At 34.4% G+C, this 13,078-nt stretch overlaps 2 protein-coding genes across 2 annotated transcripts; one reads left to right on the forward strand and one right to left on the reverse strand.

Annotated features, from left to right (window-relative positions):
- The first annotated feature begins 3,280 nt into the window (after nucleotides 1-3,280).
- Nucleotides 3,281-6,583, forward strand: LOC144560290 (disease resistance protein Pik-2-like). The gene has a single exon (XM_078309456.1). It carries the CDS (start codon nucleotides 3,313-3,315, stop codon nucleotides 6,514-6,516), a length of 3,204 nt encoding a protein of 1,067 aa, XP_078165582.1. The 5' UTR covers nucleotides 3,281-3,312; the 3' UTR covers nucleotides 6,517-6,583.
- A 4,323-nt stretch (nucleotides 6,584-10,906) lies between these two features.
- On the reverse strand, nucleotides 10,907-12,245 carry LOC144573241 (uncharacterized). The gene is made up of 3 exons (XM_078323307.1): nucleotides 12,056-12,245; nucleotides 11,780-11,873; nucleotides 10,907-11,354 (listed from the first exon to the last, which is right to left on the reverse strand). The coding sequence occupies exons 1-3, from the start codon at nucleotides 12,149-12,151 to the stop codon at nucleotides 10,999-11,001; spliced, it is 546 nt and encodes a 181-aa protein (XP_078179433.1). The 5' UTR covers nucleotides 12,152-12,245; the 3' UTR covers nucleotides 10,907-10,998.
- Between the last annotated feature and the right edge of the window lie 833 nt (nucleotides 12,246-13,078).

The raw sequence follows: 13,078 nt of genomic DNA on the forward strand, positions 1-13,078 counted from the left end.
CAATCCAGAGGCCCAAAGCTCATTAATTTCTTCTAGAATATTCAAGAGAATCAAGTCGGTACAAATAAAATGTCCTAGATGCTTCTTATTGTATCTATATTTTTGTGTATCTTGTATATGCATGTATTATCTAGAATATTCACTACCGACATATGGTGTTATAAATAGGATGTAGCGCATGTGAATAAGTGAATCAGAGAGCAGATAGTGTGAGGCGTGATTGAGTGAATAATATATATATCAAAGCTTGTACTCCTCTTGAATAATAAAAAGAGGAGGGTTCAAATGTCTTCATTTTTTGTGCCTCCATCATGCTTCCATTTTTTTTAAAATTTTAATAACTCAAATTTAAAACTTAGAAGTCAAAATAAAACCATTAGGTGTGATCTATATTATTTTCTCTATGTGCTCATAAAATATTATCACATTTCAATTTTGTTTTTATGTGAATCAATAAGTTCAAAAATCAACGTCTAGAAATCATCTACATTAGTGCGTTTTTTACAAGCTCTTGATGACAATCAAAATAAAATTGAAATGTTATAATTTTTTGTACATGCATAAATAAAATGATGTAGATCATATCCAACGGTTTTATTTTAACTTTGAAGTTTTAAATATTAAATTATTAAAGTTTTTAAATTTAGAGGCATGATGGAGGCACAAAAAATGGAGGCATTTGAACCCTCCTCTAATAAAAATTATATTATAAACTCCTCTCTTCTATATTCAATACCACAATCCGAATTATATTTCCAACAGCTCCGACCTCCACCTCGTCCACCTCCTCCGCCCAGTCTTCCGATCTCCTATCTTTCTGTAAAATAGCAAGTCCATATTCTGGTATTACATTGCTATGAGAGCCATTCTGAAAAGGAAAGGACGACTTGTACTACAATGGATTTACAATAAGTTGATGAAAAACTTGTGAATAGAAGAATTATTAAGACTTGTGTAAAACAATATTAAGACTACAAAGAACAACTATTTAGGCTTATCAATATAGGTTTTAAACTTGGTGAAAGCCAACTTTAAATTTAATGGATATTAAGAATTGTGTTAGGTAATATGAAGACTTACGAAACACAACCGTTAAGATTTGTGAAAAGAAGTATTAAGACTTGGTTCCAGCCTGCGAGCGGTTTGCGTTGATGTTCTTGAATACAGAGAGGGTGCCGACTTTCTAGAAAGTGGTTCAAATTACTATCAAAGTGTTTGACCCGTTAGAGTTGGAGGATTCAGTTGGAGAACTGTTATCAGGTCCCAAGATTTTATTACTGTCAGAAAGACTTTTTTTAACACTCTAATAAGATAATTAGAATATCATAATTATTTTTTAGAATATCGTAATTTGATTTTTGGCTTACAAAACAACATATGTATTTTTCCATAAACATTTTACGAGCTTTGCATTATATTTTGGATCAAAATAATTTTAAAAATGAACTATGCTTATTCACAGTTGCATTAGTTTACTTTTTATTTTTCTTTGAAATTTTTGTTTCTTTATTATTATATTAAATGTTGTCTAAGAAATGTTATACTTACTGTTAGTTAAAATATGTTTCAGGTCTAAGAATGTTATTTTTGAATACTTTATTACAAAAATAATTATGTTATTATTTATTGATTATGTTTTATTTATGAGAAATGTTCTGGTCCCCCGAGCCATCATACTCGAATGTGTCCCCCAAGTAATTAACAGAAAAACTTTTCAATGTTGTCTAACTTTCACTTCCAGCGCTAATATCCAAACATTTAAAGTTATGTTTATAATCTTTTAAAATGTTACTCTCAAGCATATAAACATCTGTCTGAAATTATTTCTAGATATTTTGAACTCTCAACTACTTTTGTCTTTAAGTCAAAAAAGAAAATATTCTTTTCACCCACTATTTTTCATTTTTTCTCAAATCATTATAATTTATTTCCCCTGAGCCATATTAGATAGACCTATGATCTATTGGACCACTCGAGTCATTATACTATTATATCCTTTTAATGTTGGATCTAATCCATCTAATTGAAAAAGGGCATGATTGTAATTGGTTAGTAATTGGGTCCTGTGCACTTTTTAAATGTAGATGGCTCATTCTCTTTGCATCCATTCATTTAATTAAGCAATCTTATTCTCTCTATAGTTTGATACGTACTTATATTCTTTTTTTTGGTAAAAATAAAAAAAATCAACCACTTTTCCGATATTTTTTTAAAATTACGAAAAATAGTAAATTCCTCCTATATCGATTCCTTTACGTACATTTCTCTATTCGGTTTCCTTTTCTTCTTTTATTTTCACTGAAGTTGTAAACTGTAATTGATGGCAACGATGATAAATTAGGTGAATTAGCTAATTATTTTTGGTGTAACCTAATGAATTCTTCTCGCTGTATTTTTTCCCAATTAAATTAAAGAATTTAATTCTAGTTCGTTTCTATTGAAATCACTTCTCTCTTTGAATTTTTGATAAGCGTCCTTATTGTTATTAATGAATCACCAATTTCTCTACTTAAATGTACTGTTAATTTCATCACACAAATTAATTTCTATTTTTATTCTTGTAGGTAGGTGTTTTTCTTAATTCTTCTATATCAAAATGTACAAAATAGTATTTTGCATTGTAAAATTATAAAATTTTCGATATGAGATATTCGTCACAATTTTTTTAATATTTAATAATAAAAAATTGTAAAAGAAATTTGCTTACTCGTTTTTGGTACGGTTCATTGGTGCTACACTATTTACAATCGCACGGTAATCTCTGACAAGTATAGTAGAAATTGATATTGTTTGGACTAATTCCCTCATATACGCTTCAAAAATCATTATCTTGTTAGCGAAACAATGCAAAAGAAATTATATGCATTTTCTTTAACATAGACAAGGTTAAGAGTTTCTTTGTTTTCTTTTTTGGCGGGGATGGGGTGGGGTGGGGTAGGATGGAATTATGATTTCTCATAATTTGAAACAGGGGCTTCAAGTATGGACCCAAATTTCTAATGAAAAAAAACATTAATCTTATTGAAGTAATTTATTGATTCTCAAAGATATTAGTATTATGGGCTGTACTTCAGATGTATTGGAGTTAATTTTAAACTAGGTTATATTAATCTATGCACAATTGTCTGAATTTATTTTATATGGTAATTATTAATTTTAAAGCAAGAAAATTGTTTCGTCTGCAAAATACTCCTTTGTCTCAATTACATAAATGAAACTAGGTAATGATTTTTATTTTGGCTCAAGTGTGCTTTTCTTTCCTTTTTTTCTTCTGCAGATAAACTCGATATCTTGGCCGTTAGCAGAAAATTAATGGAGGCGGCTGCTATAGGCGTAGCTAACACAGCATTGAATTCGGTAGTTGAAACAGCAATAACAACCATAAAAAATGAAATTGGTTTACTGCTAGGGGTTCAAGAAGAATTATTTTTCATCAAAGAAGAACTTGAGATGATGCAAGGCTTCTTGCAGGATGCTTCAACAAAGGAAGAGAAAAGCGTGGTTGTGACCATATGGGTCAAGCAAGTGCAAGAGTTGGCATTTGATGTGGAGGATTGTCTCCGGGAGGCTTCTGTTCACCTAATGAAAAAAAGTTGCCTACCTATCATGTCCTCGGTGAAGAAACGGGATCATATCGCAAAAACAATTCGGATGCTGAAAACTAGAATTGAGGATGTGAGTCAGAGAAACCTGCGGTATAAACTGATTAAGAAGGGCAATGCAGGTCACACATACGATGAGAGTGCCTCAACCAGATCGATTGCCAATGTACAAGCTTTGCTTGTAGGTCTCGATGAGCCGAAGAGAAATTTGGTTGATCTTATTCGGAAGAAGCATACAGAACTTATAAACGAGCCTTGGAAAGGGAAAGCGATATCAGTTGTAGGAATGGGTGGTCTTGGAAAGACCACTCTTGTCAAAGAGGTCTATGGCAGCCATGAACTGAGAAATGAGTTTAACAATCATTATGCTTGGGTTACTGTCCAACATCCATTCAACAAGGATGAATTTATCGAAAGCCTGGCCATACAAGTCCTGCCTAATTTCCAAGCGGTTGATGATAAGGGGGAAACAATGGAAGGGAAAAGGAAGAAGTTAGAGGAATTCAAAAAAACAACAAAAGAAAGTTTGGAAAAGCAAGTAAAAGAATATTTAAGAGATAAGAAATATTTTATTGTACTAGATGACCTGTCTAGTGTGCCCGAATGGGATATGATAAAGGATGTGTTGTCCCCCAACAATGGGAGCCGAATCATAGTAACCACACGATTTAGAAGTCCTCTGGCAGAACATATATCTCACCCAAGTGCGAATATATATGAGATCAAGGAACTTTGCGAAGATGACGCATTGAATCTCTTTTTCAAAGCAGTATACATGACCCCAAATTATCCTTTTGTGAGTGAAGAGGATCCCAGTGGCAATGAGATAACAGAAGGAAATAGTAAAGCACATAAGCAATGCATAAGCTACACTATTACTGAGGAAGAGGATAGGGAAATTAAAGAAGAACCACCCTACGAAAACAAGTGTAACATGAAAAATGGTTCCAGTAGCAATGAGACAACAGAAGAGAATAGTGAAGTGCGGGAACAATGCATGACCAAGGACATGAAGATCCAAGCAGGTTTAATTGTAGAAAGTTGCGGTCGATTACCACTAGCCATTGTAACTATTGGCAGTTATCTGGCCACCAAACCAAAAACAAGTGCTGAATGGATGGCAATGCATGACTATCTTAGGTTAGAGCTTGCCAATAATCGAGACCTAGGGGCAGTGGACACTGTTCTAACTTCTAGTTATGATGGTATGCCATACCATCTCAAGCCAAGTTTATTGTATCTAAGTGTTTTCCATAATCATAAGGAAATAAGGCGATCAAGGATAATTAGGCGTTGGATGGCTGATGGATATGTAATGGAAGGTCGTATATTAAAGAAGGCAGAGGAGATGAAAAAGGGATTTTTTTATGATCTCATGGGGAGAAGCTTAATACAACCTTCACAAATGAGCACAATTGCCAATGGAGATGTTAAAAGATGTAACATTCATGACATAATGTACGAACTGATTCTTAGAAAGGCTATAGATGAGAGTATGGTGTCAGTCCTTCAAGATGGAGAACTCAATTCCATGACAGATAAGGTGAGACACCTTGTCATCACTGGTGAACCATGCACTAGGGGCAAAGTCCTGGAAAGAGTGGATTTGTCCCACATGCGATCTTTATCCATCTTTGGAGAGGTTGGAGATTATCTTAAATATTTTATTAGAATGAAGTTGGTAAGAGTGCTAGATCTAGAAGGCACTATAAATTTGAATGATGGGGACCTGAGAAGCATAGGCAAACTTCGTCACCTAAAGTACCTTGATCTGAGGGGGACAAAAATTAGAAAACTCCCGAATTCATTGGGAAAGCTTACTGAACTTGAGACCCTTGATATTAGAAACACACGAGTAGTCCGATTACCAACAGGACTTACCAAGCTACACAAGTTAAGCTATCTACGTGCAGGATCAGTTCACTATATTGATGGCACAACACCCTTTCAAGATTTCCTTGATAAATGTTTATCAACAATTGATGAAACGGACAATTTGGTTAGAATGTTGTGTGTTAGTTGTTGTATTCTTACTATTCTTCCTTGTGTTGTGTTCGAAGCGATTAAGGAAGATAATGCTAAAGGCTGTTTTTTAGGTGGGGTGGGGGTTCCACGAGGAATAGGTAAATTACGGTCCCTAAATATTTTTGGCGTCATAAATATTGGTGGGAGCAAGAGTTTAGCAAAGGAATTACAGAATCTTACCAACCTACGTAAGTTAGCAGTGAGTGGATTCACGGAGGAGAATGGGAAAACATTAGGAAAGGTGATTGATGGGCTTAAGCACTTAAGGTCATTAGTCCTTAAAGATGCAGATAATTTAGGGCTCAAGTGTTGCGTAGAATCTATATCCTCCCCACCCAAGTGTCTTCAAAGCCTCAAGTTAGATGGCCACATTGGCAAATTACCTGATTGGATTAGTTCCCTTGAGAATTTGGAGAAGATACATTTCAAACGCACTTTCCTAACGGAAGATATTAAATCAATTGAAAAGCTGCCCAACGTGAAGATTCTCTATTTGTTGGGCAACTCGTTTGGGCAAGATGTGAAGGAACTATGCTTTGGCGAGGGTACATTTCCAATGCTGCAGGTAATGGTTCTTGAGGAATTACATGGGATAGAATTGGTGTCAATTAAAAAAACAGCCTTGAAAAGAATTGAGCTGCTAAAGATCGGCAAATGGGGGATTATTCAAGATGGTGAGGTGTCCGGGTTGGAGTTTCTTGTACAACTCAAGGAGATGGAGGTGGTAGGGTATTCTGATGATGACGAGCGTGATAGAAAGTTTGTGGCAAACATAGAGGAGCAACTCAAGAAGCTTCCAAAAGAACCCGTCTTCAGGGTGATTAAGAAGATGGAGGTAAGAAGATGGAGGTTCGTGGGATCTTCTGATGATGACGAGAGTAATATATAGAGAGTTTGTGATAAACATAGAGGAGTTTGTTATAAATGATGCTGCGCTATTGGTTGTAATAAGCATTTATTTATTGGGTGTAAAACTGTTGAGTTTGCAATTAATTAACTGTTGTTATTTTCTTCATTTTATTTTTCCTTGTGTATTTCTCTTTTAATTGGTGTGTAATAAATGGACCTGATATTTCTAGACTTATGTTGCTATTACACTTTTATTATGGTATGTAATAAATTGACCTGATTTGCTTGACTTATGATGTTATTATACTCGGTAATATTTTGCAGTCGGCCGTAATAATTGACCTATGAAACGAAATTATTCTGTTATTTAGTTCGAGAAGTTTATTTGAGATTTTTGTGGTCCCGACTTTCTGGCTTTTTGAACTAAGAAATATGCTGAGTTTTCTTGTTTGTTTATTCATCTTAATTTTTCTTTCTTCCTTTGTGCTGGTTTCTCTTTGAAAGCATGAAAATTAGAGACATTAGACAAATAGATATATTCCATATTGATTTTTGAACATAAAACTGAGGACAATCGAAATACAACATACACATACACCCTATATTAAATGCAACGATGGCAATTTTATCACCCAATAGATGTCTTCGTGCGACAAGTAATAATTACAAACCTGTAATACCTAATTAGCTCTCTATAAGAGAAATGATATATAGTTTGTAGGCTTATACCCAAATTAAAAGTTAAGGAAGCTCATGCGTTGAAAAAAGATGGAAACAAAATAAAGGTGGTTATGAAAGCATGATTTAAAAAATATACTATAAATAATGACAAATCACAGTACTATTTTTGTAATCGTCACTATCCATTCGTTGAATATTTTCTGTTATTTGCAAACAAAAATAAATGACAATATTAGTAAGATGCTAACTTCAATAATTAAAGGAATATATGACAGTTGAAAAGTACCACATAAGATATAAATACCAATTATCTAACAAAATAAATTTTCATGGAGCAACAACTTTTCTTTTTTTCCTTTCCTTTTTCCCTCGAGTATTACAAACAGTGAAGAGAGGAAAGGATAAGAGGGCCGTTTGGCGGCATGATTCGGGGATGGTTATCTTTAATACAGAGTTATTTCTGCAGCTCTGTTATTAACAGAAGAAGTTACTAAATGGACTCAACCTGATATTAGTTACTGTAGACCAAAGGGTCGGAGCTTCAATGGACATAGCTGGTCACATTATCGGCAAACAAAAAAAAAAGAAATTAAAAGACTTTTACCTGTGATAGCTAGTGACAAATTCTTGAAATGGGCCGACTAGAAGAGGTTGCATAGCTGAACTCTCAATATTTAAATTGTGGATATTAAGAGTTTGGATGGCTCCACTCAAAACTTGAAAAATCAATATATTAGTATCTTCTACTGGTTATAAATTGAAAATAATGGATATCCCAGTTTAGATAAAAATGGACGTTTTTCCCATATTTTTTAATAAGCAAGACTACAGAGTACCAAAATTAGATATCTAGCCAAATTTTAATCATAGTTAACGATCTAATCGCACTAGTATCTATTTAAAAAATATTGTTGCTGACATTTTTTGGAGACCTTAACTATGTCAATAAATTATTCTGGAGGATACACATTATAATATTGTTTGTCCAAGTTATATATATTCTTATTTTATGTATAGCTTTATTTTGACTTCTTGGTCTATATGTACAAATTAATTATAATTTTTAATTTGAGCTTTCATTTAGTATACTTGTTTTCTCAGTTGAAAAAAGTAGAAATAAAGAAGGATTACTTGACAATAGTTAGCACTCAATGAATTCATAAACATGTAAAAAATATATATATAACATGAGCCTTGCACATCATCTTAAATTTGTCTTCATATACTTTGACGGCCCAGGAAATCCCGGAGGCGGGCCTTCAAGCAGCTCATCTTCACTGTTCTCTAGTTGGAAGCCCAGAGTTGGTAGTTCATTTCGGCCCATATCAGCCCTCATCTCATGTTCCTCAATGTCACTCCAAGACATTTCGTCCTGGGCCTTACAAAAGCCCAGTCCAGAATTTGAATTTGAATTCTCTCATTAAATTTTGAAAGATAATTTTTTGGCAGCAACAGAACGGTCATATTCTGCTTGGAAGCTGCGTACGTAATTAATGAAGCATTGAAACATAACTTTAGTGCAGCTTAGAATGTTCTTCTGTGGGGTTTCCCAGATAATCCTTTGAAATGGCAGTATCTTGTAACCGCCCTTTTGCATGTAACAGCGCATTTTTCGAGGGAATTAACACCTGAATTAAATAACTATTTTTCGAAAATTGGTGTCCAGATTTGCCTTGTATGACCTTATCTATTTGAGTACGATCCTCTCCATTTGAACTTTTTAGATTGTCTCCAGTTGGCATTTCCTTTTGAACCAAGAACTGAACTGACCGTTCTGTTGCTGCCTAGGGGCTTGGTCTAAGCAGTAAGCATCTACGACTATTGCAATGATCCGGTGAGATTTGCAGTTCAATCTGAGTGCGCGCGCATTAGCCTAGGGATTTGATGGGACTGATTTATATGTGGATGGTGCGGTAAAAGAGGAAAGTGGAACTGCTGGTTTTTGGTTGTGATGGGGTGCAGGAGATGGAGGTATGGTAACTTAGTACTTGATTTATTTCTTCATTAGTTGTTTTGTTTAGTTTTATGCATGGTTCCGAAACTCGGAATCGGAATTGGAATCGGATTTTTGACTATGGAATTGGAATCGGATGAATCGGTCGGAATCGGAAGAATCGGATCGGTAACTCGGGTTTTTTTGACAGAAACTTGTTTTGTAGCCAAAAAGTAGAAAAAAATTGATAAAAATAATTTGCATGCTTTTTAACACCGTGAAGAACAATGGCAATGGGTCAGAGCTGTCAGATTCTTGTTAAGATTCACACAAACTTGATATGCACGAATCTTGAAGCAATACGTACTAATGTAACATGATTTTTTGGAATGATGATCAAAATATATCAAATTTCATTTTTTGTGAAACAAGAAATAATGAAGAAAGATTATAGACATCATTATCAAAAGGTTTAATCCACATTGAAATTTCTTAAAAAAAAAAAAAAAAATTGTATTAAAAAATAGGAAAAAAATTGTGAAAAAAATAATTTGTACAAAGTATTGCTATGGTCATTTGTTCACCCCTAAAAAAAAGAAAATAGAGAGTATATAGAAAATAAAAGAAACCAACAAAGAAAAAGGAAATAGTTAAAAAAAAAATCAGAAAACAATGAATAAATGGACGTAACCATTAACAAATGAAATGGAGAGGACAAAAGGAGAAAAAAGTTTGAATTAGATCGAAGCAGCTGGCAGAGAAAAGGAAAGGAAAAAGAGAGGGCTGAGAGCGGTTCACATTTTTAACAGCTGTGGCCCATCTAACAGACTCATGTTTCTCTGCGAACCGCGACCATGCAAGGTGAAGCACAACACTGTTTTCATCTCTCCCATTTAATCCGACAAATGGAGCCCACCCTAATAAGCCAATCAACGCCTGTGTACTTAGCTTCTCACATCTGTTAAAGGGGTCCCATGGTTCATCCTAGCGGTGTACATGCACCATGCCCATTTGCGATTGAAGACCCTTTCTTCTTCATCAGAAAACCATTTGAAAATCAGAAAAAATCGGAGAAATTTAGAACCAAATTCACCAAGAATCAAGTAGGTGAGAATCGGTCCAGGTAGAAGAGAATCGGCTCAACTCGGACTAAAACTCGGTTGAGTCGGACCAAAAATCGGATAACTCGGCCGAGTCAAGCACTTTTCAGTTTTACTGAAAAACTCGCATACGCGCGGGACTCGGGTAAAACTCGGCCCGGTCCCGTCCGATTCAGAGTTGACTCGGAATCGGCCGATTTTCGGAACCATGATTTTATGTTAACTGTTATGAGTTTAGGGATGTGTTTGTAAAAATATGACCATGGTCCGGGGTCTAATGGAGATGTATTTCTTTTGTAAAAGAAATGGCTGTCTCCCGTTTCTCTATTGTTCTTTAGATGCTTCTTCCAGCACATTGATTACAACCTGACACTGCTAATTATAAATAGAGAGTCAATGATGAAAGCATAGAAATTAAATGGCTAGCTTTGTTATGAAAAAGCAACATTGAAATTACGTATTGCCCCCTCAAAAACATTGAAATTACGTATTCCCCCTCTAATGTTCATCATATCATATTTATCCTTCTAAACTTGAAACACTCACAAATTTACCCATTTCAATGTCTTTAATATAAAAAAAAAAAATTTATAAAATACCAATTTTAACATTCATTAAAAAATAAAAAAAATATGTAGCATGTTTTATAAAAGTGTCAGTCATCTAATTAATTGGATAGTGTCCGAGAGCAAATGGGTCACTTCACTAAAACCAAGGAAGCAAACTATTCGACAGATTTATAATATTTAAGACACAAGTAGGTTATTTTTTCTAAAATCAAGATAACCTTGAAGCTATGCTTGACACCTCATGCTCTCTTAACCAAAACAACGATAATAACAGCGATGGCAAGTACATAGAAGGTTTTCGGAGTCTGAAATGACTGGAAGGTGCTGCCAGCTTCTGAACTGTCAGCCCCATCTTTTGTCTCAAAGAAATCTTGAATCAGGTTTACTATGTTGTTCACGAACTCCATTGCTTTCGGCTTTACATTGTCTTGAATCAAGTTTGATATGTTGTTCACGACCTTCATTGCTTTCACCTTTACAATGTTCAAAAATTTAGAAATTCCATTGCTGCCATGTGGAGCCTCTCCCGCCTCGCTATGAATCTCTTCGCTCTTGTTAGTATTGAGTGACTCCCCAAAAGTATCCTCATAGAAACCTGCAATATATTTTTCACGTCCCAAGTAACAACTAGCTAGAAACAAGAATACTATAATTGTCCCTGAAATGGTCTGAAAGTAATAATGATTACAGTTTTCGGAATTCCCAGCTTAACATTTCAGTCTGCAACTATTTTATCTCAAGAACTTCCTTTATCTCAAGGTGTAACTTTTGGCAAGTTACCTTGCATTACAAATTAATGGACCATTCCAGCCAGCACTAACTAGCAATTGCATTCACTTTTTAATTGAAAAGTAAAGCGACCAAAATGATAAAAGGTCATTTGTAGGGTGATATAAACTTCAAAATTTCTGGGAGTAGCGAAACACAAACTGGCAAATATTTTTTGAGTATTCTTCAGGAATTTATCGAAAGACTAACGGAAATGAAGTCATCAAATGAACAGAATAAGTAAAAGCATACTTGATTGGTGATTGCAGAAATATTCAATGAGCTTCACATTCTTCACTACAGCATCCAAAACATTCGGATCTGATACAACAGATGCCACCACACTCTGCACAATGATGAAAAGAACTTATTAGGGGCAATAAAAAGGAGACCGGGGTTATACTTATTGTTTCTAAACAGATTTTGATCAAGTCCATTGAGAAGCTTAATTATCTATTTTCCAGCTCAAGCTAGCTGGATTACTTGCATTAACTATTGAAAAATTAAGTAAATGGAAGGGCTAAGAACCTGAGCCTCAGTACTGTTTTGGAGAACAGAGAACGCCTGTGCTACAATATCCCTTGGCATTGCCGGTCTTATTGAATTGTTTTGGAATATACCCATTTGCCCATGCTCATTTGCCCTAAGAACATGATATCAGAAATTCATATTGAATGCATACAAGGAAAATCAGATGAAAATGGCATCTTACAAGAAAATTTTGGTTCCCTGTTGAATAATGAAAGTTAGGTTGGCAACTTTTCCAAAGCCATTTGGACTGAATTTCTCTCCAAAGCATTTATAAACCATTTAATGCTAACAGACATTTGCAGCTTCTCTCCGTTTAGACAACAATGGAAATTGACACCTTCCTCTCTCAATTTAATTTTTGGAATCAAATCCAACTATCCAAGCATAAAGTAACAATGGAAAGAGTTTCTCCTCTCTTTTGGCCTTGCTTATTTTGTTTTTTTTCTCTAATCTTTCGTCTTGCATTGTTCACTCATTTTCATCAAGAATGAAATATTCTTTTATAATCCAACCTAAAATCTCAAATTCATTTTTTTTCTGATACTTATTGATTGAGTGTTTTAATATATATTCCAGTACTTGGTGAATTAAATATTATTCGTTCTAGTGTTAAATTTTAGTGCTTAAGCACGTAATTTGATGTATAAGCACATCTTTATTTTAGTAGCACACATGCAAACTATTACGGACAAAATATACGACTCTCAAACTCAGCTAGTCTATATCCAAAAAATAAAAATAAAAACATACTCAATTTGCTTAAAAAAAATAAAACTAAACAATACTCAACTATGATGCTTTCTCAGGATGCACATGAAATGGAAGAGGGACAAAAGCTCTATAGGTTTTGTTTGTTTGCTTTTGCAGTTAATTTGATTTGGATTCAACGTGGAGAAAAAAAAAACATGGTTCTAAAACTTGGAATCGGAATCGGAATTGGATTAATTGGCCATAATCGAAAGAATCAGATTGGAAACTCCGACTTTTTTGGTAGAACCTTGTTTTGCAGCCAAAAATAGT

The sequence above is a fragment of the Carex rostrata genome, chromosome 1 (assembly GCF_964058835.1).
Source record: "Carex rostrata chromosome 1, lpCarRost1.2, whole genome shotgun sequence".
Taxonomy (NCBI): domain Eukaryota; kingdom Viridiplantae; phylum Streptophyta; class Magnoliopsida; order Poales; family Cyperaceae; genus Carex; species Carex rostrata.